Here is a 23,924-nt window from a genome sequence, read left to right as displayed (position 1 = left end):
ATTGAAAATATGTTAGAACCAATTTTATTAAGGTAAGAGAAGAATGCTTTTTAAGTTACACTCTAAAACTATACATCAAGATAAAGATATTATATTGCTTTTAGAGTTTAATTTTATCACCACAGTAATACATATACATTTTTTGAAATATGTGGGTTTTTGGGTTATTCTGTTATATGTCCTAATTTTTTAGTTATTGAACATGAGTGTGTTCCAGTAAGGGAAATAATTTTTTAGGTGCCTTAAAATGACTCCCAATCTTACCCCCCACACACACACACATGAACAGTTGTCACCTTTCTATCTTCATGACCCATCTTTGTCCATATATATATTCATATTGTCCATAGATATAACATTGCTAACATTTTGTAGTCCACTGTAATTCCCTTTCTTAGTATTGTGTCATGAGATACTTTTCAATATTTCCACATAGTTATTGCGTCTTTTTAACGGCTACAAAATAGTCTATCAGATACTCACACCTAAGTTTAAATGGTTTGATCTTACTCCTCATAAATGTACTCCTCATTCTGTGATTGGTAGTCATAATTGAAGGTGACAACATCATTCTTTGTTACTGGTTACTTCTATGTCAAATACACTCGCGGGCAAAGCCAAAACTCCATTAATTAATTAGTCAGGAAGCATGATGAAATTTCCATTAATATGTCTTCATTTTTCTATTTCTAACGTGAGGATGAAGTGAACTGCTGTGCAAGTTTGGTAAAGGCAGCCGCTTCCATTTCTTTTTGTGCAGAAAACACTTAGTCATTCAAAATCACAGCATCGAACCACAGCCACCTCTAGGCTGTCAGCGTGCCCTCTAGAACAACAGCAGTGCTGCCCCTGATGTCAACCCGCCCATCAGGACGCAGAGAAATCTCCAGCTCTCCTCCTCGGTGGGAACACTGAAAGGCTAAAGAAAACATAAAACAAGTCACGAGTTAATATTGTTCATCTTCACCCTTTCTAATTCACAGAACATAGTGGAAGACCTCTCTCTTCTTACAAGCTCCAGAACCCTCCCAGCTCAGTGGAAAGAATAAATTCCTTCCTCTGTCCGTAGCACTGCTCAGCCTGCCCTGTTCTGAGGACCGAGGGACCACAAACGCAATTTGAGCCACAAAACACACAGCTCCACATCTTCTCTTCCTCAGTCATTTCCTCTGTCACTTCCCGTAATGTCCCGGACACACCCCACGCATAGCTTCCTTCCCGCTTCTGTCTGGGAGTAAGTGAGGACCTGTGATAAGACAGAGGCACGGACTAGAAGTTTAAAAAGATAAAGAGGGGTGATCTTGGCCCTCCTGAGAGAGCCCCATCTTTCCAGGTCTGAAGAGGACAAAGGGAGCTTGTTTACTCATTGTGCTTATCAAGCAACCGACCAGTCTCCACCTTCCTGGAGTTCGGGGCATAAGGGAGAAATTAGGCTCACCAAAGAAAGACCAGCCAACCTGCTATCCCCAAATCAGAGTCACAGAGGCCTGACCCTCCCACTAGGTAAGACCTCCCATCCTGGAGGGTCAGATTCCTACTTTGACTATTGGAACTGTGTAGCCTCTATTGGCTGCAATCTATTTCCTCTCCACCCCTCAAAGTCATTAGGGGACTTGGTTCAAAAGCAATTTGTTTGATTCAATCCCGTGACTAGCAATGGCAATAAGGAACTTTGGCGATCATCCCATCTCAACTTGTGACATTCTAAATAACCTCACTGGGCTAAAGTTATACAGCCAGTTAATTTTATTCAACAAACAATACTTAGGCACTTACTGTATTAGAAGTGTGTCTGTGTTTTGGGGGGGACAGGGGTGGAAGATATTCTGAGTAGAGGATTCAGAGTGAAGCAATATAAAACCTTTCATTTTCATATGGGTGATACATGACATTTTATTACATCTTCAAATCAATAGTACATATGAGAAGGAATGCTAGCTTAAAGTTAGAAAATTTTTTTAAAAATAAAAAAAAAAACTATCCTACCATGCATGTCTTTCTTCCCCAGTTGCTGGGACCAGTAGCTGCTGAGAACAGCATGTGCAGACCCTTAAAAGAAGTGAAAAGTTATGATACAAAAACAGGGGTGGCATTGTGGTAAATTTATAAGCAATTACAACCAACTATCTGGTTTGACTAAACCTTAAATGACTTGATCATGATGTTGGCCAGGGCCACAGCAGAGTGTGGAATTATGAATGGACATAGAAAGGAAGACACAGAATTTATGGATAAGTTCCTCCAAATAATGTATCTGCTATGTTTTACACTTTCTGCAGGCCGAATTAAACTGCAGGGTCTTTTTTTTCTAATGTTTTAATTTGAGTCTAGTTGACACACAATGTCACCTTAGTTTCAGGTGTACAACATAGTGATTAAACTTCTCTGTATGTTATCCTATACTCTCCACGAGTGTAGCTACCATCCGTCACCATACAATGCTATTACAATATCGTCGACTGTATTCCCTGCGCTGTGCCTCTTATTCTTGTGGCTTATTCATTCCATGACTGGAAGCCTGTACCTGCCACTCCCCTTCACCCTTTTCACCCATCCCCCTAACCCCTTTCCCTCTGGGAACCATCAGTTTGTTCTCTGTATTTATAGGTCTGATTCTGCTTTTTGTTTATTTGTTTTGCTTTTTAGATTCCACACATGAGTGAAATCATATGGTATTTGTCTTTCTCAGTCTGACATATTTCACTTAGCATAATACCTCTAGGTCCATCCATGTTGTTGCAAATCGCAAAAATCTCATTCTTTTTTATGACTGCATAATATTCTAGTGTGTGTGTAGGTATGTGTATATACACACATCACATCTTCTTTATCCATTCATCTATCGATGGACATTTGGGTTGCTTCCATATCTTGGCTATGGTACATAATGCTTCCATATCTTGGCTATGGTACATAATGCTTCCATATCTTGGCTATGGTACATAATGCAATAAACATAGAGGTGCACATATCTTTTTGAATTAGTTAAACTGCAGTTTTTAATTCTTGTCCTGTCTATCAGTTCATTGTCAGGCCATGGTAGGAAGATCAAGTGCTTCACCTAAATTTTTCTCTAATCTTTCAAGGGAAATATCTCCTTCCTCCAACGATGAACATGCAAGGAAAACTGGGAACTCTGACAAAAGGTTCAATTTTCCACCAACCCAACATTTTTAGGCTTTTAGTGCCAAAAGAACTTTATTTTAGTGAGGCATTTTTTTTTCACTTGATTGTGCCCTAGTTTTAGATCAGTGAATAGATATTAAAATGAAGAAACAAAATGTAAAGTCATAACTGGGAGAAAAGGATGGGTTTTCTTCAGGAAAACTTACTAAATATTATGGGAGGTCCACCTAGGATGACCAGTCATCCCAGTTCGCCCAAGACTGTCCTGGTTTTAGCACCAAAGGTCCTGTATGCTGGGGAATCCTTCAGTCTCAAGCAAGCTGAGATGGTTGATCACCACTGTCCAAAGACCTTCCCACTTTAGAAAAGCATTATTACAGGGGAAAACACTTTCTCTCTGTAGCAGTTAAAATCTTTGTGAAGCATATGTAAATCCACTCAAAACTTCTTTTCCATGGGGGAGGGTCAAGCTGTACTGTTTGGATGTCATTGGGCATTTTCCTGAGTCTTTAAGAAAATGCTTTGCTGAGCTTTGAATTTCATGTTTTGTTTCTCAGAGAGTAACTAGGTCAAAGTCCTGAAACAATCCCAGTCTCTGTCTTCTGTTCAGAGCAGGAGCCTCAGAGGTTCTTCCCAGCCTCCTTCTGCCCTGACCACCATCCCATCCGCCAGCCTCCTCCATCAAGCATCCCCCCCTTTTCTGCTCAGCCCACTCTTCTCTAAGAGGATGAAAGGAGGAAGCTTCACATTCTTGCCCGTCTTTGATTTCATCCCTCTGCTTCTGGTTGGTAGATCTTGAATACCTATGTTCCCAAACCCATCCCACCCACTTTGGGGGCAGGTCTGGGAAAGCTATTCCTGTCTGTATCTCCCACCTACGACCCAGGAATTTATCCTTCAAAAAATAAATCTTATTTAGGTGCCAATGATCACACAGGCTGGTCACTAAAAAAAACAAAAGGCTTTGTGACTATAGTGGAAATTGGCCCCTGAATTTTGCAAATGGCAGATCTGGAAGCGTTGGTTCAGGGAACCAGTTCTGTCATTATTATTAAAATAGCTAAGAGTTATTGGGTGCTTATCATGTGCCAGGCACTGTGGTAAGCATTTACCATGCATTGTTTTTACATAACCTTATGAAATATTACTCATACTCTATAGAGGAGGGAATATAAACTTTGTTTTTTTTATTTTTTTATTTTTTACTTAAATTCTAGTTAGTTAACATATAGTGTAATATTGGTTTCAGGAGTAGAATTCAGTGATTCATCCCTTACATGTAACACCCAGGGCTCATCACAACAAGGGGAATAGAAACTTTAAAAAAAGTTAAGTCATTTGCCCAAGGTCAACAGCTCGGCAGCTAGGACGAAAACCCAGGCTGTCGGACGTGAAGGTTTAACCCTGCTATATATACTGTCTCCTTAATTCTGTAGTTTTCACTCGAGAATTCAGTGAAAGAATGGGGAGGGGAAGATAGGGAAACAAAAACAGCTCAAAACCCAAACAACCTGAAAGGTCGTGTAAAGGGCACTTAAAGAGTTATTTGTTACTTTCCTCCACTGTTGAACCCTCCCCAGGACCCAAGTCAAAAAGTACCTGTTACAGGGTCTTCAGCCACACCAACCCACGGTGCAAAATATCTGGAGTAAAAATCAAACGCTTGGGTCTGCCCTCCAGGCTCTCCTTTAAGGGTGAGAATGAGTCCTTTCACCTTCCCTGTGTTTTCCACTTGCGGCAGATCCTGTGTGTTCACCTTCAGGTTCTCCAGGAATGACCTGGTTCATGAATGGGATGGATTAGGACAAACCCATCTCACAGACCACTACACAGACTCTGTAGAGCAAGCGAGGGTGCAGCTTTTGCCCAAAGGGCTCAGCAGGAGGGGAGGAGAGAGCAAGTAGAATATCTTCCTCCCTAGGAACAAAACTCTCTGACTGCATAAATCATGGTTTGACTGGACCTAGCACGGCCAGACAAAGCCAGGGCTATAAATCTGGGTTCTCAGCCCTCCCCAAAGTGCTGCCGAAGCCAAAAATCTTGTTTACCTCTTGTAAGTATCACTGAGCCGGACAAGGAGCTTTCGGGTATCTGGAGAATAGCGGATGTCTTGGACTAGGGTATCACCTATGGCAGTCTGTGGAGACAGACCAAAAACTCCTCAGGAGTGCGCCCTGGGTCAAATCATTGATCTTCTATATGGGGAACAGCCTCTCATGAGCATCTCCTGTGTGCCAGGCATACCCAATGTCCCCAATCCCAAGAGTTTTAGTTCAGTTTCAGGACTCAAGGTGTTGCCCAAGGAAGGCCAGTTTTCTGGAGACCAGAGACCCTTAAGGGGGTTGAGCTCACCCTCTAAGAGCCGAAGACAAGCATTGTTCACAAGTATTACTATGTGCCTCAACACGCTAATCCTTCAAATGGGCATTTTCCTCACAAATAAGGAGCAAGACTTAGGCCCAGGGACAGGGACAGACACACACACACACACCTTGACCCAGGTCTGAGGGGCCCTGGAGTCAAAGCTCTGAATCACTACTGTCTACTGTCTGTAGCAATGGGGGCCTCAGGCCCACCTCTTAGCATTGTTGTGAGGATTAAATGAAATAATATATGTGGAGTCGCAGCAGCAGTAACTAGAAGATTCTACATGGCAAGGACCCAGGGCCAGCAGTTTGAATGGAACTGGGGACTAGAACACATCTTAATGCTGCTCTGCGTGGCAAGCACTGTTTTCACTTAGATTGTATGCTGCAGATCAGTAATGTAGCAACATTTTCTAAAGATTCCTGGATTCACCCTTTACCTGAGACTGCACATAATCTTGCTCACTTGTTTGTCTGTTTGCTTGTTGACTTGGAGTGCTGAGGGGGATGATGAGTGGGGGAAGCCCCTCCAAGTCACCCTTTGGCACCCCCACTGGCTGTAGGCAGAGCAGGTGAGAATTACATGGTAGTTGTCTGGCTATCATTAGGTTGCTTCAGGTTCTCTAATCTTCTTTAGGGACTGAGATGCTCCGGGTCCCAAAGCCAAGACTCCCTCCGCTTTGGGTGGTGCCTCGGCTGTCTACCCCAGCGACCACAGCTGAACAATGTCCCTCCCTCTGGAAATGGAAACTCTTGCAGCCAGAGCCTGTCTGTTCTTGGGCCTTTCAGCTTCTCCGAGGGGTCATTCAGCCCTCCTCTGCATGAATTCTGATGTCAATTTGAAAGTCTAATTCTCAGCTGAGAATCTTATGACCAGTTTCTAGGAACACAAAACAACAATACTCAAGATACATAACCCTTTATCATCCCCACTTTACAAATGCTGACCCTGAGGCTTAGAGACACCGCATTAGGTTCTTTCTACCATGAACAAGGTCTGTACTGTGAATATTGTCCATTTTCTTGTCAACTTGCTTAAAGCAGTTCATTTATGAATGTTGGCTTGTCTTCCAAAACCCAAGCTGAGTGTAAAATCAGAATCTGTAATGCTTGCTTCTACTCTTTGAAAAACATAGATAATGCAAGACACTAAAGAGATTATAAATGCTGTAGTTGAACATTCACTGAGAAACACCCCAGCGGTACCCAGGGTAGACCATTTAGTGAGAATTGGTTTTCTCACTGCAGCCCTTGCCCTGATCCTGATGGGGCCCTTCCTTCTCTACAGACTAAGAACCGGGTCATGCAGGGCTGCTCGGGCCCCTTGGAATCCCCATAGAACGATTGTAGTGCCTACCTCACCCAGTGACAGTGTTAAGTGAGATAATGCATGTGAAAAGCTTAGCACCTGGTACTGCCCAGGGGCAACTCTCAAAAATGTTCATTAGCATGATCGTTGTTATTCTCATGAAGGCCCACCCCTTCCTAGACCTCTTGAGGAAGCCAGGCTATGAATCTCGCCTTCTCTATCAAGTTGCCCGAGCTTTCCTGTCCTCCTCCATCAAAGCACAGCCCCTCACCTCAGCCTCATTCTCCACCACAGAAATCCAGGCCGCCCTGCGCAGCAGTTTCCATTGCTTTCACACTCGGCCCACCACACAGCAATCTCTCCTCCCCCTTCCTTCATGGAGGCTAATCTGGCAATGAAGAGCCAGGGACGACTGCTCAAGCTTCTCACCAAATAGATTCAACATTAAAATTCACACCTCAAATGCACCATGCACTTTTCATCCAAGCTTAGGCTGGAACGCTTATACTGATAGAAGGCCTATCTTTGGGGGGTCGTATGGTACTGAATCTTTTTTTTTTTTAAGATTTTATTTATTTATTCATGAGAGACAGAGAGAGAGAGAAAGAGGCAGAGGGAGATGCGGGGCTCAATCCCAGGACCCTGGGATCACGACCTGAGCTGAAGGCAGACGCTTAACCGACTGAGCCACCCAGGTGCCATGAATCTTTTTTTTTTTTTTAAGATTTTATTTATTTACTTGAGAGAAAGAGAGCAAGCAAGAAAGAAAGCACAAGCAGGGGGAGGGGCATAGGGGGAGGGAGAAGCAGACTCCTTGCTGAGCAGGGAGCCCAACCCAGGCTTGATCCAGCACCCTGGGATCATGACCTGAGCTGAAGGCAGATGCTTAACTGACTGAGCCACCCGGGTGCCCCCAAATGGTACTGAACCTTTGTGTTCAAACAATAAATGACCAAATCACACGAGCTTAGGTTTAATTCTTTTCACCAACCTTTATCAAGTCCTCCACTTCATGGAAGTCCTAGGTGGGGAAAAAGACAAGACCACTGTAAGGCACGCAAGCTGTCAGTTAATACGGTTCATGGCAATAGTTAGAAAGAGCTGACCTGGGGGTGGGCAGGATAAACAGGTAGATCCAGGATAATACTGTCCTCTGCTCTTCTGGCCTTCAGTTCCCCACTCAGAGTGACAAAGGTTAGAGTGTTATTCACGTTTTCTGGCAAAAAAAAAAAAAAAGTCTTACTTTGTCAATCAGAAAACTCTCTGAAAGGAAATCAAGAAATAGGAAAATAAACTTTGTTATATATTTGCACATCTGTTTTGATCACTACTGCATTGTCTTAGATTCCCTGGCTTTTCCTGAAAGGAGGGGTTCAGGTTTGGGTTACTGGGGTCCAGAGTAGAGATAGCCCCCACCAGCTTCTCCCTTGAGAACCAAGAACAAAACTGGTTGGACTTGACATCATACTGCAAGGCTTCAAAGGCCAGCTCCTTTATGCTGACTAACTGTGCCCTTAAGCAAATCATTTAACCTCCTTAAGCCTCAATTTCCTCATCAGTAAAATGGGGTAATAATTAAACCTACCTCATAGGGATGAAACAGTGTTTTCTAATGCAGATTTTAAATATCCACCTATAATACTAGATTGTTACAAACAATACCAGTCTAAAATATGCCAAGGGGATGACAAATAGAATATACAAATTATGAATGACAGTCTACTAGAAACAAATCAAGCTTACCCTAAATAAACCAAGCTACACATAAAATTTTTATTTAAAAATTGGACCGCAAATGCTGGTATACTAGCCCTTCATGTTACTGATACAACTTGGACCACTTATCTGACCTCAGTGTGGGTAACATTTTCAGTGAAAACAAAGATCTGTGACCTAATTCTTTTTCCCCCCTTAATATTTCTGTAAAACTTAACCATATCTAAAAGGTAAGGAAATTTGGCATTGTTGATTAACTTTCACTGAATATAAAATGTATACTCCAGAGCCCAAAGTTTAATTTTTCTCATTATAAATGGTGGAAGACATCATTATTTGCAATTTTTCATTTTTTCATATTTTATCTTATCAAACCTTAAGACCACCCTGTGGGGGATCGATCTGAAGGCTATTATTCCAAATCTCTGCCCCACACCAAACAATGTGGGGTTTTCAAAAGGCACTCAATCCAACTTCAGTAAAATCTTTTTTCAAGACTGAGTTCCTAAGCAATATTTCAGGGTATTTGCCTGCCCTCATTCTTGTCCCCTATCCACAGAAACCAAAATTATCTTGTTAAGACATATCATGGATTACATTATAGAGGGGCCTCAATGTTATCTCCTGCCGGTCACCACCCCCCCCCCCGCCCCAGGGAAACTCCAGCCCCAGGGAAACTCTTTGCATTTGCTGCTGCTCCCTCTGCCCAAATACTCCTCCTCCCACTCGAATTCTTTGCACACATGGCTTGATATTCTTCAGCCTGACGGTCCCCTTCTCTAGTGGATGCTGCGGTCCAGCATCTCAACCTTCCCCTCTGAAGGCCAGGACTAGCGAGGCAAGGAAATACAGAGGCATGCATCTAAGGAGGCACCTGCTCTCAGGCGCAGCCTGAAGGCCCTGCCCCAGCTGCCAGGGGTGTTGGTGACTGACTGCTCTCAGCTGAGTCCCACTCTGCGAATCGCCCTTGGGTGAGTAGAGCTACTTTACCCAAAGTCAGGCTGCTTTTCTGGGCATCGGAGGCTGATCAATGGAGGGTATAAAGGCCTGCACCTTTGTTTCTATTTGGAACTATACTACTTGAAGGATCGTTGCAGTTTCAGATCTCCCTGTGGATTTGGCCTGCGCCTTTCTTTGTTGCTACCACTTCGCAGTTCAACGTGTCCCTCTGTTCTATTCTGCTTTCTTTACTCCCTGCCAATATTGACTCCAAGAATACTGCCCACAATTCTCCCAGCGTGCAATGTGCTTCCCAGGGGAACTTGCCCTGTAACACCTCCCCGTACCCTCCCCATCTAAGTAACTCCCCAGAGAACCTCCTTTTCCAATGCCGCTCTCCCCACTTACACTCTTACACTCTGTCGTATCATCCTGTATATTTCCTTGCTTAACTTTCTGTTTGTAGTCTACACCTATTCATGGCTGCTTCCATCTCCACTTTTAGGGCATTTCTGGGCATCTCTCCTCTGCCTCATTGCCACAGAGCCCTGATCTTTATTATGCTAAATGTAGCGAAGATGAAAACTGGTAGGACTGAGGTGCAGCATCCTCTCTTCACAAGGGAAATGTATATAGCCATGGCTCATGAATCTTTAAACTTCAAAGTAAAGAAGCTCTTGTGAGGGGCATTTGGCTGGCTTAGTCCATAGAGCATGTGACTCTTGATCCTGGGGTCGTGAGTTCAAGCCCCATGTTGAGCGTAGAGTTTACTTTAAAAAAAAAAAGAAGAAGAAGAAGAAGAAGCAGCTCTTGTGAAATGAATCTCAGTGTGGGTGGGGACATATTTGGAGCAAAATGTGACTTATGGTTCCCCGATGCCACATCATGTGAGACGCCTATTGTGTCTTGCAAGCTCCCCTCCTGTGTTGGTCAGAGACCAGAGAGCTCCCGTTCAGAATAAAATGGCATTCTAGGGAGCAACGACCAGAGCTTTCCAACAGGCCTGGCACATAGTCAGAAAGGCCAAAGTTTCAGGGGGCTGTATTTGTTTCAGCATCATGAATGACATGAATAGACTCTGTAATGTCTTGATAGCAGGGACTTTGATTCATCACAAAGAGTGAGAATTTTAAAAAATACTTGCTATTTGCTCAGTGACAGGTTCATAAAAGAAAATCACATTACTTATCTTGTCAAACAGCACAGCCGCGGAAGCCAGGGTAGCGTGGCCGCAGAGGGGAACCTCACTCGCCGGCGTAAACCACCTCAATCCAAAGCAGGAACCTTCAGAGGAGGAAAAGCCAACGAGAGACGAGATCACTCCCATACAAGTGGGTCACAAACTTTTCATTTTCTTATTCTTTTCTCAATATTTCCCTAGCATGATTAATAGCTGAAATGCATTGTGAAGGAAGAGTGAAGTCTAGGCCAGCATCCTAGGGCTCCCCGGTGCCAGATCTGGAGCTGAAACATTCGAATTACTCAACATCTGCTCTCCCCAGACGAACTGAAAACCAAATCAGAATCTCCCCACCTTCTCTCCTGTCTGCATGCAAATCTCTCTGAAATATCATTCCCCCACTGGAAAAGCAGTTTCTGGTACCGTCCAAGAATGGCTTAAAAAAAAAAAAAAAGCATATTTACTTTGTGTAAAGTTGTCAGTGGGGTGCAGTTTTCGGATAAAAGCAGTTTCAGAGAGGTTCATTTCTCTTGCAATTTTTTGATGCATGTCTTCATCCAATTTCTAAATTAGAAACAAAAGTTCACTGAGACTCCAGAAACACAAATCAGACTTCCTTGGACAGCAACTGCCATTAGTTAATAACACAGCTTATTAATATTAAAAGTTACATGCCTCAAAGGAAATAATTGACAAGGAAGTCAAGACACTTTTACAAAGATTGTTTCTCAGAACTCTATGCTTGTAGCTCTCCATGAAGAGCTGTAGATGCACAAAGCTAGAACAGACTCTGAAAAACCTACCGGCCAGCCCTATCTTTTATCAGATTATTATCTCGTCTACCTGAGAGCATATGTTCTCTTCTAAACAATCTCCACAAAGGGAAACTCCACAATCTCCCTTTTTTGTGGAATAAAAAGATCTTCAGCATCCACTCTAGGTTGGCTGGCCCATTCTGCTCCCATCTATACACGGTTCACTCCCTTTTATGAGTCAAGCCTCAGGCTAGAGGTCACCTCCACCAGGAAGCCTTCCAGCTGCTCTGTCTAAAGGCTTTGTCTCCTCCCAGTGCTTAGACCACCTGAATTTACCCACTGTGTCCCTTCACTGTCTGTCCCCCAACATCTGAGTTTATGAGGGCATACAATGTACTATCTTGCTTTTTTCTGACTTATACCTTGTATTCATCCCAGAATGGTAGGAGCTCAATAAACATTTGCTGGGAGAATACATTATTCACTACATCTTCATTTTTACTTGTTTTGTATGTGTAAGCTCTATGCCCATCATGGGGCTTGAACTCACTACCCTGAGATCTAGAGTGACATGCTCTACCGACTGAGCCAGCCAGGTACCCCACTTCATCTTCATCTTTAAAACTCTCAATATAGGGTGCCTGGGTGGCTCAGTTGGTTAAGCGACTGCCTTCAGCTCAGGTCATGATCCCAGGGTCCTGGGATTGAGTCCCGCATTGGGCTCCCTGCTCAGCGGGGAGCCTGTTTCTCCCTCTGACCCTCTCCCCTCTCATGCTGTTTCTCTCTCGCTCATTCTCTAATAAGTAAATAAATAAATAAATAAATAAATAAATAAAATCTTTAAAAAAAAATAAAACTCTCAATATAGATATTTTTATCCACTTGCATATAAAGAAATCAATCACAGAGAGGTTGTGTAATATCCTAAGGTCACAATATGCCAAATAAATGGTAGAGTGGTTAAGAATGTGGGCTTTGTAAATGGTAACAACCAGTGAATCTAGAGGAAAGGTATAGGATGTTCATTGTACCATTCTTGAAATTTTTCTGTAGTTCTTAATTTCTCAAAATAAATGGTTAAGAAAATAATGTGAATTTGTATCCTGGGTCAGGTCCTAGTAGCAGTGCAAGAGTGGGCAAGTCATTTAATCTCATGGAGCTCCAGTTTCCACACCTTTAAAATGAGGACAATAGTACTTAGGTGAAAGAGTTCCTGTGGAGACACACAAATACATATATATACATGCACACACATTCCTCTTAACTCAAGAAAAAAAAATGGGTCAGAAATATGAGTTTTCCTTTAGAGAATGAAAATCAAATTTTTAATCAACAAATACTCGCTAGTTATATTTTGAATTCTAAAGAAGTCTCAAGACAAATGCCTTTTTGCTTTGGCCAAGTTTAGTATTCTTGAGCCCCTGAAACCCAGAAATAAGATTTATAACTTTATACTAATAAATTCATAATTCACTTAACTGACTTATACAAGTTAAACACCCATTATCTTTCAGTTGATTCAAATTCTTTTGAAACACTTTCCACATATTCATATAAGGCACAAAACGCTGGTTATTGTGACAAATCAGTCATGATTTTTAAACTATCAGCTGAGGGGCGCCTGGGTGGCTCAGTCGTTAAGCTCCCTGCTCAGTGGGGAGCCTGCTTCTCCCTCTCCCACTCCCCCTGCTTGTGTTCCCTCTCTCACTCTGTCTCTCTCGTCAAATAAATAAATAAAAATCTTTAAATAAATAAAAATCTTTAAATAAATAAATAAATAAACTATCAGCTGATATAAAAATCCTAGCGGACTTACTAAGCTTTTCTTAAAAGGGCACTGTCTTCAAAATCTATAGATGATGTGGAGTCCTAGAGAGAGAGAAATGACTTAAGCAACTGATATTTACTGTCTGAAAGCCCAAACATAACACAATGGTTTTGTGTTTTACTTAGCATTTTTCTTTCAAAAGATTAAATCCAATAATGCATATAAAGTGCTCATCACAGTACCTAACACAAAGCAAGTACTTGGTAAATATTAGCTTTTACTTCGAGTGGCTCAAAACCCATGTTTTAAGCAGCCACACCACTCTGCCTCCCCATAACAAAGACAAACTCTTATTACCCCTTGAACACACTGCAGACAGGAAAACCAATGTCTATCAGATAAGACGGATTCCTGCAGCGTTTCTAAAGGAAAGCAGCAGTCAGCTACCAAGTGCTGTGCTAAGTAGAACACCACTACGGAAGGAACGCCTTAGAAAAGCAGGGTCTCAGGCCCCACCCCAGACCTTCTGATTTAGAATTTCCTTTTTTTTTTACTAGACTTCTAGGTGATCCATGTGCACATTAAAGTTTAGAAGCCCTGGTGGTTATGATACGACCCCGTGTTCAAGGGGCTTAGCATCTTGCAGGGAATCAGAAAGTACCAGTGAGCAACACCAGAGAGTATGTAATTGAGACACATAGATTTGACAATAAATACTCTAGGACTTTAAAGATGAAGCTGTGAGGTGGACTTAGAAAAAGAGCATATTTGGGGGCGCCTGGGTGGCTCAGTCGTTAAGCGTCTGCCTTCGGCTCAGGTCATGATCCCAGGGTCCTGGGATCGAGCCCCACATCGGGCTCCCTGCTCTGTGGGAAGCCTGCTTCTCCCTCTCCCTCTGCCCCTGCTTGTGTTCCCTTTCTCGCTGTGTTTCTCTCTCTGTCAAATAAATGGATAAAATCTTTAAAAAAAAAAAAAAAAAAAAAAAGAGCATATTTGGCTGAGTTGGACAGGAAAATGTGGGCAGAGAGCTTTGAGTTGAGGTTGCTTCTTGGGCAAGTCATTTGACCTCGCTTCTGTTCTCCTTCTGTTAGATCTTTGACACGCTAGGATTCTGTGAGCGGAGGTAAGGAGAACCAGGATGGTAGGAATGAAGCGGCATGAACATCTGCCACACCTGTGGGCCCGGGGAGTGAGTCGTCCCCCCTGAGTAGAGGGGCTGGGATCTGCTGGGCATCCCAGCCAACAGGGCAACAATGTTAAGAAGCACTTCTCTCGGCTCACTGAATGTTCTGTGTGGAACCTGGCCCACGTGCCTGGGCATACAACACCTGAGAGAAGCTGGGAGCCAATTAAGTCCCTCCTGCAGAGTGTGCAATCACAGGCCTCGGTGGTGATTGAAGGGCTGATAAATAAAAGCCTGTGTTGGTCTTTCTGGATTTGCCGCTGTGGCTGCAGGAACCTGCAGTGCTTGCTAGTCCTTCCTGTGATCTGGCCAAACTCCCTATCCTCGTCCTTCCTTTCCTGGTCTATTGCTTCCCTCCACCTTTAGGACAAGAGTCTCAAAAAGCATTAAGGCATCCCCCATTGTAGCCAAGCTCACCGTCTATTGTTAATGGATTTCTTTGCAGTTGGGCTTTTTTGCACATCGGCTAGAATACACACTTCACTGGCCATCAGCTCTTCCGTCCTCTCTACCTTGGTGTATTGTACCAATTGCAATTTGAATTTCTGTAACTAATCTCTGTCCCAGGACACTTAAAACGCACTTGCTATTTGCCTGAGGGACCAGAGACACCGTAGAAAGTTTGATAGTAGCCGTCCTCAATATGCATCACAGGCAGCCGAATTTCTACACTGGAACCAAAGGCCAAGATAATGGTGAATCATTAGAAGACTAAAGTTGCTTCAATTTGGGGAGCTTGAGAAACAAAAGAGACTGCATTCAGGCAAAAAACTAAATTTTTGTTTCAGTCATTTTTTTCATTTTACACTAAAGTTGTTTATTTTCAAATGCAGCACATAACAGTTACACACCAACAACTGTGAATTCTCTTGCTTTAATATCCATTTCCCTTTGGCAATCTCATGAGTCAAATTTCCGACAGCAAAGACAGAGCCATGTTTGTTTTTCTGAGTTCCAGTGTGCTGCATTGGGACACTGAGGTTTCATCATCATATGGCCCACAAACATTAATGATCAGAAAATCAGAGCAAAGTTTTAAAATACTCCCATCTTGTGGCAGCTTGGAAATATGACAGCCTAAACATGACCGTCCTGCTATCAGTCCTTGTTCATTTGTCCCTCTGCTATAAATAGATCCCAGCAAAGGAAAAGCACTTGGATATGGAAAGATCTAAATCATCCAGGAAGAAATGGAAAATTCCTTCTGAAGCACTTGGATTTCCTATTTTGAAGTTATGTCCATACAACGCAGCACTCAAATTGCAGGCCGTGTTCAGTGGTTCCTGATGATTCTTATGGGTGCCTAGTCTCTCTAGCTCCATCATAGAACTCAAAGCTTGTACTCACTTTGCACACCCCACCACCCCAACTCACCAATGACAATAAAAGATCAGTAGTTGTTAGTCAGCTAGAACTCTTAGAAAGAGATCTTGCCATAATTTAATTAATAGATTTACTTTCATTAAACAGATAGCTATTTAGTGCCTCTCATGTGCTAAGCCATGTGTCATGGAATAAGAATAGGGTAAGATTTCATAGAATATGCAGTCTAGTGAGGAAGACAGGCACTGAATGAATTACACCAAGAGCAACGCATGCTACCAACTGGAAAGTAAGGGATGCCATGGGAGAACATAAAAGGGGAGGACACCTAGTCTGGTAGTAAGTACAATGGGTTAAAAGCATGGGATCTGCAGTCACACAGACCTGTGGTGGGATCCTGAAGTCAGCCACTTAACCTTCCTCTGCCTGTCTTCTCATCTGTAAAATGGGGATGATAATAATAATAAGACCTAAACTTAAGGGTGCCTGAGTAGCTCAGTCAGTTGAGCGTCTGACTCTCAATCTCAGGGTTGTGAGTCCAAGCCCAGCATGGAGATTAGTTTAAAAAAAAAAAAACCCAAAAAGACCCTCTCTTAGAGTCGATGTAAGGGTTAAATGAGATAACATATAAAAAGCACTTTAGCACAGTATCTGGCTGAACTTGCCTGAAGTCATTGCTCCCATAGCCATAGCTGAGAGTTATGTTCTAGAAGTCAGTGAAATAAATTCCCACATCAGCATCTCCCCCTCCCTTGCACTGCTCTTTTTCCTCAAATACTGGGCAAGAGAAAACCTTCAATGCCCTGGAAAAATCTTCTCTGCACTCTTCATCATGCCTTTTCTGGGCATAAAAATGGGATATAACTTTGAAGCCCCCTAGAACCCCCAGGAGCCTCTGACCCAGTGAAGCCCCCTAGAACCCCCAGGAGCCTCTGACCCACAGAGCCAGGGATCCTCTAAGGAAGGGCACCAAGTTTGGAAATAGCCACTGCATCATAAGCTTTCCCAAATGAGTTAAAGCACAAACTGAACACAGTGTTGCTATATACTCGGTTTTCCTTAAATACGTAACATACCAAGCTGCAAAGACGCTTTTTTTTTTTTTTTAAGGCTTTTGTTACTCTCTAAATTTAACCAGGAAAACTGGAACAGCAAGTAGTTTAGGAACTAAAACTAGGCATTCCTCTAAAAGTGCAAAGCCAATCCTCCTTGCTGTCTCTGGAAATGATTGGGTTAGTGTTTCAAAGAATAAAAATGCATAGATGTGAATATTATATTTGATCCTGGCGTAGCGACCAGCACATGGTACATAGCCAGTAAATGCCAGCTGAATTGGGACAAATGTATACAGTAGGCACACAGCGAAGTTGTTCTTATGGATAATTTTAACAGGAAAACCCAAGAATAAACTGGTGTTTAGAAAAGATCCTCTGAGGGGCGCCCCGGAGGCTCAGTTGGTTAAGCGTCCAACCCTTGGTTTCGGCTCAGGTCATCATCTCAAGGTCTTGAGATCAAGCCCCGCATCAGGCTCCGCGCCCGATACTGAGTCAGCTTGAAGATTCTCTCTCTCCCTCTGCCCTTTGCCGTGCTCATGCTCTTTAAATAAATGAGTAAATAAGTAAATAAATAAAATCTTTAGAAAAGGTCCTCGGGGCGCCTGGGTGGCTCAGTTGGTTAAGCCACTGCCTTCGGCTCAGGTCATGATCCTGGAGTCCCGGGATCGAGTCCCACATCGGGCTCCCTGCTCAGCAGGGAGTCTGCTTCTCCTTCTGACCCTCCCCCTTCTCATGCTCTCTCTCTCTATCTCATTCTCTCTCTCAAATAAATAAATAAAATCTTAAAAAAAAGAAAAGAAAAGAAAAGGTCCTCTGACACAGTGGTTCTCAGCTGGAGGCAATTTTTAGTTGTCGTGACAGGAGGGAGAAGGGAAGATTGCTGCCATCTAGTGGGCAGAGACCAAGGATTCCGCCAACATTGCCCATGACAGCCGCACACAGCAAAGAATTACCCCGTCCAGAATCTCAACACCGCCGCTGTTGAGAAACCCCACCCTAAACACACACCTACATATACATAAACACAGACACGCAACAGCAAGAACAAGAACAGCAAAACAAAACAACTTGAGGCTTTGTAGAATATGAAGAATAAAGATGGGCTCCCTACCCCTGTTATTTTCACTGATTAAAGCTGGTTGACAGAGAAGTAAACAACATATCACCCTTTAGCATTACCCCAGCCCTCTGACCTATTCAAGTAGTTGGTCATGAGTTCCTGTAGTTTTTATATAGCCTTCAAAGTAACATATCTATTTCCTTTTTAAAAATACTGTTTCTAGGGGCACCTAGTGGCTCAGTTGGTTGAGCCTCCAACTCCTGGTATCGACTCAGGTCATGATCTCACAGTCGTGGGATGAAGCCCCATGTCGGGCTCTGAGCTCAGTGCAGAGTCTGCCTCAGATTCTCTCTCCCTCTCCCTCCTGCTCTCTCTCTCTCAAATAAATAAATAAAATATTTTTTTTAAATATCATTTCTAGGGGCACTTGTGTGGCTCAGTTGGTTAAGCGTCCAACTCTTGATTTTGGCTCAGGTCACGATCTCAGGATTGTGAAATTGAGCCCTGCATTGTGCTGGGCATGGAGCCTGCTTAAGATTCTCTCTCTCCCCCTCTGCCCCTCCTACCCTAAAAAATATTTTTTTAAAATATTGTTTCTATATATTTTCCATGCCTCTACATGATCTTTACTGTCAAATAGATTTTCAGGCACTTGAGGACACCATCAATTTTTTAAGGTTTTAATTTTTTTTTCAAATATCTGTTCCATGTTCCATTTAGCCCTTAATCTGTTTTTATTTTCAGCTAATGTACAGTGTTATGTTACTCACGTGAAAATTTAAAAATGGACTTGTCTAGAAAAGAAAACAGAACAAACTTTATAATATTCTAGAAGCTCTTGGAATGTTGCTACCCAGAATTTTTTACTTTCCTTTCCTTCCAGAAGTCTTTTATCAAAAAAGAAGGAGGAGGAGGAGGAGGTCCTTTTTTCAAGTATTCAAACAACTCAAAGTGCAATTGCCTGTCTTTAGTCTGACAACCAAGTTTTTTTTTTTTTTTTTAAGACTTTATTTATTTATTTGACAGAGAGAGACACAGCGAGAGAGGGAACACAAGCAGGGGGAGTGGGAGAGGGAGAAGCAGGCTTCCCGCCGAGCAGGGAGCCCGATGCGGGGCTCGATCCCAAGACCCTGGGATCATGACCTGCGCCGAAGGCAGACGCTTAACGACTGAGCCACACAGGCGCCCCCACCAAGTTTTTTTTTTTGTGATTAGTCTCATCTCGTCAAATTTTTAAATAATTTTAAACAAAACAAAACAAAAAAAGAATATTCCTCTGAAGCCCTTCACTTAAAATCTGAAGTAGTTTCTCCTCTGTAAAATCCAACACTGTTCTGTTCTCTGAGTCCCTATTGTACCTGGTACCATTAGATCTTTTAACCTCTGTGGTAACTATTGAATAATGATCAGGTTTCCATGTCTGTTTCTCTCACTAGACTTTGAGCACCTCAAGGGCAGACAAACTTACTAATCTTTGTACTTCCTATCCCTACCCCAAAGCTGGCTTGTGGTAGATGTCGATAAATATTTGTAGAATACGGTAATGATAGGCTAAACACCTACTGAACTGTGGGCAACATTATAAGGTTTAGCATTTATTTGTCTCTGATATTTTCCTGAGTTTACTTGTGTTCTCTCTAGGTGTTTCAGGCGTCCACTGTGCCCAGAAAAAAAAAAAAAGAAGATAGCAGGAGGGGAAGAATGAAGGGGGGAAAATCGGAGGGGGAGAGGAACCATGAGAGACGATGGAGTCTGAAAAACAAACTGAGGGTTCTAGAGGGGAGGGGGGTGGGAGGATGGGTTAGCCTGGTGATGGGTATTGAGGAGGGCACGTTCTGCATGGAGCACTGGGTGTTATGCACAAACAATGAATCATGGAACACTACATCAAAAACTAATGATGTAATGTATGGTTATTAACATAACAATAAAAAATTTAAAAAAAAAGAATCCAAGGGCATAAACCACATTTTATCCTTCCACTAGAATTTTTATTGATTATGAATTGGGGAAAGTGCCAAATTAGCCTCCAGGAGAACAGGATTCTCATATCCACAGAATTGAAAACTAGTGAATTATTCTTTAGATTATCTATTCAGTTGTCCCTGACAGGCCACCAAAGATTATCTATTCAGTTGTCCCTGACAGGCCACCAAATTAGCCTGGTACCATAGATCCAAAGCTCGGAAGTGAATTGGGAGACTCTCTAGAAAGTATCCCTGAATCATGGACTTCCTTATTTTCTTTTTCTTTCTTCCATTCTTACTGAGGCAGATCGCTTTGAACTATGCTAAGTTCTTTGCTTAAATTTTTGCATCCTGGGGCGCCTGGGTGGCTCAGTTGTTAAGCATCTGCCTTCGGCTCAGGTCATGATCTCAGGGTCCTGGGATCGAGCCCCGCGTCGGGCTCCCTGCTCACTGGGAAGCCTGCTTCTCCCTCTCCCACTCCCCCTGCTTGTGGTCCCTCTCTCGCTGTGTCTCTCTGTCAAATAAATAAATAAATAATCTTAAAAAAAAAAAAAAACTTTTGGGGCGCCTGGGTGGCTCAGTCGTTAAGCGTCTGCCTTCGGCTCAGGTCATGATCCTAGGGTCCTGGGATCGAGCCCCGCATCGGGCTCCCTGCTCGGCGGGAAGCCTGCTTCTCCCTCTCCTACTCCCCCTGCTTGTGTTCCCTCTCTCACTGTGTCTCTCTCTGTCAAATAAATAAAATCTTTAAAAAAAAAAAAAAAACTTTTGTATCCTAGTTTTTCCAAATATATAAACAACATATAAAATATATTTGGAGAGAGAGAGAGAGAAAGGCTCTGGTGTGCAGTGAGTGTACTGAAAGTAAAAGGAATAAGTTGAAGAATAATGCTAATTCTTGTCATCTGGTGAAAACTGAATATGAAAATCACTTGAAATTATTTTCAGAACTCTTCAAGAATACTACATGGAGACATGCAACAAATATACTAAGACTCTTGACAAGCAATTTCAGTCATTTCCACAATTCCTTGACATGAAGTTGTTTGCCAGCTTGTTTCTAAAGAATGTTCACGATTCAGAATCTGCTTGTTAATCATTCTCTCACTAATCCTCCCAAGCTCTTGTGTTACTTGATAAAGCCTATTAACTTTATTACTTTCCGCATTTTATGGTTGGAAAATGCCAGCTGCAAGGTTGTGTAATGAATGTATTCTTAAGGTGAGACGAGGACTCTTCATCACCATTTTGCTGCTCTGCTTGAGGGAGAAAATAAGTGTACCAAGGACTCAACCAACAGTATTCATCCATCTCAGTAAAACCCCAGCCATTCACCGTCTTGAGAGCACACTAGACTCACTTGGGGAACTTTAAAAAACAGTGCTGCCTGGCTCCCACCCCCAGAGAGTCTGGCATAGGAATTTTAAAGCTCCTTGGGTGATTTTCATGTGCAGCTTGACATTCACTGCACTTGAAGTCCCCAACACACACTTTACCCAAATTAGTAAAACTTACTTAAAACCATCAATTGCTTACTGTATTTCTGAAATAATTCTCAGATAATCTACTCTTGAACTAATTGCTCTGAGTGGAAGGGCTCCTTGGCTTGTTTCCTAATAGCCAGGTACCAACACAAATGAATATTTAACTATTCTGTTAATACTTATCCTAATCAGGGGCGCCTGGGTGGCTCAGTTGGTTGAGCGACTGCCTTCGGCTCAGGTCATGATCTCAGGGTCCTGGGATCGAGCCCCGCATCGGGCTCCCTGCTCGGCGGGAAGCCTGCTTCTCCCTCACCCACTCCCCCTCTGCTTGTGTTCCTGCTCTCGCTGTCTCTCTCTCTGTCAAATAAATAAATAAAATCTTAAAAAAAAAAAAAAAAAACTTATCCTAATCAAAAGCTGTTTTTTTTTTTCTTTTCTTTTCTTTTCTTTTTTTTTTAAGTAGGCTCCATGCCCAGCATGGAGCCCCATCGGGGCTTGAACTCATGACCCTGAGATCAAGACCTGAGCTGAAAAAAAAAAAAAAAGACATGAGCTGAGATCAAAAGTCAGACACTTAAACTGAGCCACCCAGATGCCCCTCAAGAGCCATTTTTAAAAATGAGACTTTCAGGAAACAGTTCTCCCTATATTAGAGCTTAATTCCTTCCTTCTACTTAATAACTTAATTCCTTGCAAAATGTTTTTTGCTTGTCCTGAAAAGAATTTCTAATTGTCTGAAATAGGTAAGGTTAAAGATATCCAGCTAAAATCTTTTACGTTAAATATAATATCAGCAATGTTCAGTCACATAAAACTCATCTAATTTCATTTGCCTTCACATTTGGTGCTCGCTAAATGAAAACCTGATGGCTAGCAAAGAGTTCTGTGTATTTTTTTTTTAATTGGTTTTAGTTCTTCCTTACATAAATCTTTCTTTTTCCAGACTTGAAGTATCTGGGTGCAAGCATTCTCATCATACAGTTTGGTCAAAATCAACTCGCAGGCATGAACATTGCTGATATCATTTGACAAAGAACACGAACCAAAGACAAACAGGTGGATCTAATTTCTTTTTTTTGTAGGAAATATTTGGTTCTACAGGAATCTAGAATTTCAGATACTGCACTTCAAAACCAAGTACTTACATTTTCTAGGAGGCAAACAGCGGCAGGATTCCCACGAAATGCTTTTGCTGTAAATGCATCTACTACAAAAACAGGGAGCTTCATTTTTCTTGCTCTCAAAATTGCTGGTAGCCTGCTCTACTTCTACTTGTTGCAAAAAATCAGGAAGTTAATGTTTTACTTGGTGTACAGAAGCAACCAACGACCCAGGTCAAGCAATGACTCCAGTACACCTACATTTAAAGATAGGTGATCCCCTAATATTTAAGTCTCTAAATTGAATTTGTTTTAAAATACTGGATGAGGGGCGCCTGGGTGGCTCAGTCGTTAATCATCTGCCTTCGGCTCAGGTCATGATCCCAGGGTCCGGGGATCGAGCCCCGCATTGGGCTCCCTGCTCAGAGGGAAGCCTGCTTCCCCCTCTCCCACTCCCTCTGCTTGTGTTCCCTCTCTCGCTGTGTCTCTCTCTGTCAAATAAATAAATAAAATCTTAAAATAAAATAAAATAAAATACTGGATTAATAGGATATTTAATTTTCAAATTTTGCATTGATATTTATACTGAATGTATACTTAAGAACATAATCATATCATTTCTTAGAGTAGCCAAACTAGCTTAGGTTATGTTTTTAATGAAGTGCTTGAAATGTCCAAGGGGACATGTTGCAAGATTTCTTTTCCTTCAGTTCTCGCAGTTCTTGGTCACACTGCACGAAGAATGAAGAGGTAGACCAGATAAAGAGTGGTGGGCAGCAAAGCCAAGTTTATTGAGCTTTAGCACAGAGATCCTGAAGAGGGAGGGGACCCGAGAGGGTTGCCACTAGAGTTTCTAAGTCTAGGGGTTTTAGCAGCTTGTTGGCTCTGTTTTAATCTGATTAACCCTCCAGGCACCTGTCACCAATCTAGTTTTTGCCATCTAACTATCACATGAGAAAGGGTGGAGGGCTCCTTCCAGGGAGGTGTAAAACCCTTTATTTTTATTTTTTTAATTCAATTAATTAATATATAGTGTATTATTAATTTCAGAGGTAGAGGTCAGGTGATTCATTAGTCTTATATAACACCCAGTGCTGATTACATCACATGCCTTCCTTAATGCCTGTCACCCAGTTACTCCATCCCCCCAGCCCCCTCCCCTCCAGGAACCCTCAGTTTGTTTCCTATGATTAAGAGTCTCTTATGGTTTGTCACCCTCTCTGATTTCGTCTTGTTTTATTTTTTCTTCTCTTTCCCTATGATCCTCTGTTTTCTTAAATTCCACATATGAGTGAGATAATATGATAATTGTCTTTCTCTGATTGACTTATTTTGCTTAGCATAATACCCTCTAGTTCCATCCACGTCGTTGCAAATGGCAAGATTTCATTTTTTTTGATGACTGAGCAGTATTCCATTGTGTGTATATACACATCTTCTTTACCCATTCAACAGTCAATGGACATCTGGGCTCATCTTACAGTTTGTCTATTGTGGACATTGCTGCTATGAACATTGGGGGGCAGGTGACCCTTTGGATCACTACATTTGTATCTTTGGGGTAAATACCCAGTAGTGCAATTGCTGGGTCATATG

The 23,924-nt window shown here is 42.3% G+C and overlaps 1 protein-coding gene across 3 annotated transcripts; it reads right to left on the bottom strand.

Moving 5' to 3' along the window:
- Positions 1-8: 8 nt before the first annotated feature.
- Positions 9-22,493, bottom strand: PBLD (phenazine biosynthesis like protein domain containing). 3 transcript variants are annotated; one of them, XM_078077652.1, is made up of 10 exons: positions 22,374-22,462; positions 16,050-16,103; positions 11,101-11,200; positions 10,642-10,740; positions 7,908-8,017; positions 7,793-7,822; positions 5,175-5,263; positions 4,726-4,904; positions 1,987-2,049; positions 9-919 (listed from the first exon to the last, which is right to left on the bottom strand). In XM_078077652.1, the coding sequence occupies exons 3-10, from the start codon at positions 11,183-11,185 to the stop codon at positions 807-809; spliced, it is 768 nt and encodes a 255-aa protein (XP_077933778.1). In that variant the 5' UTR covers positions 11,186-11,200; positions 16,050-16,103; positions 22,374-22,462; the 3' UTR covers positions 9-806. The 3 variants fall into 3 exon arrangements, with proteins under 3 accessions (XP_077933778.1, XP_035969757.1, XP_035969758.1); XM_036113864.2 differs by lacking the exon at positions 16,050-16,103 and having other exon boundaries at positions 22,374-22,493; XM_036113865.2 differs by lacking the exons at positions 7,793-7,822; positions 16,050-16,103 and having other exon boundaries at positions 22,374-22,493.
- Between the last annotated feature and the right edge of the window lie 1,431 nt (positions 22,494-23,924).

Source organism: Halichoerus grypus, chromosome 7, assembly GCF_964656455.1.
Source record: "Halichoerus grypus chromosome 7, mHalGry1.hap1.1, whole genome shotgun sequence".
Classification (NCBI taxonomy): domain Eukaryota; kingdom Metazoa; phylum Chordata; class Mammalia; order Carnivora; family Phocidae; genus Halichoerus; species Halichoerus grypus.
Note: the sequence above shows the minus strand (reverse complement) of the source record. Positions and strands in the feature narration are given on the sequence as shown.

Coding starts and splice junctions, on each gene's coding strand:
- PBLD (XM_036113864.2), bottom strand. CDS start 22,457: ATGAAGCTCCCTGTTTTTGTAGTAGATGCATTTACAGCAAAAGCATTT. Junction 4,905..5,174: donor CTCAGTGATACTTACAAGAG/GTAAACAAGATT, acceptor TTCATGAACCAG/GTCATTCCTGGAGAACCTGA. Junction 2,050..4,725: donor GGCTGAAGACCCTGTAACAG/GTACTTTTTGAC, acceptor ACTTCTTTTAAG/GGTCTGCACATGCTGTTCTC.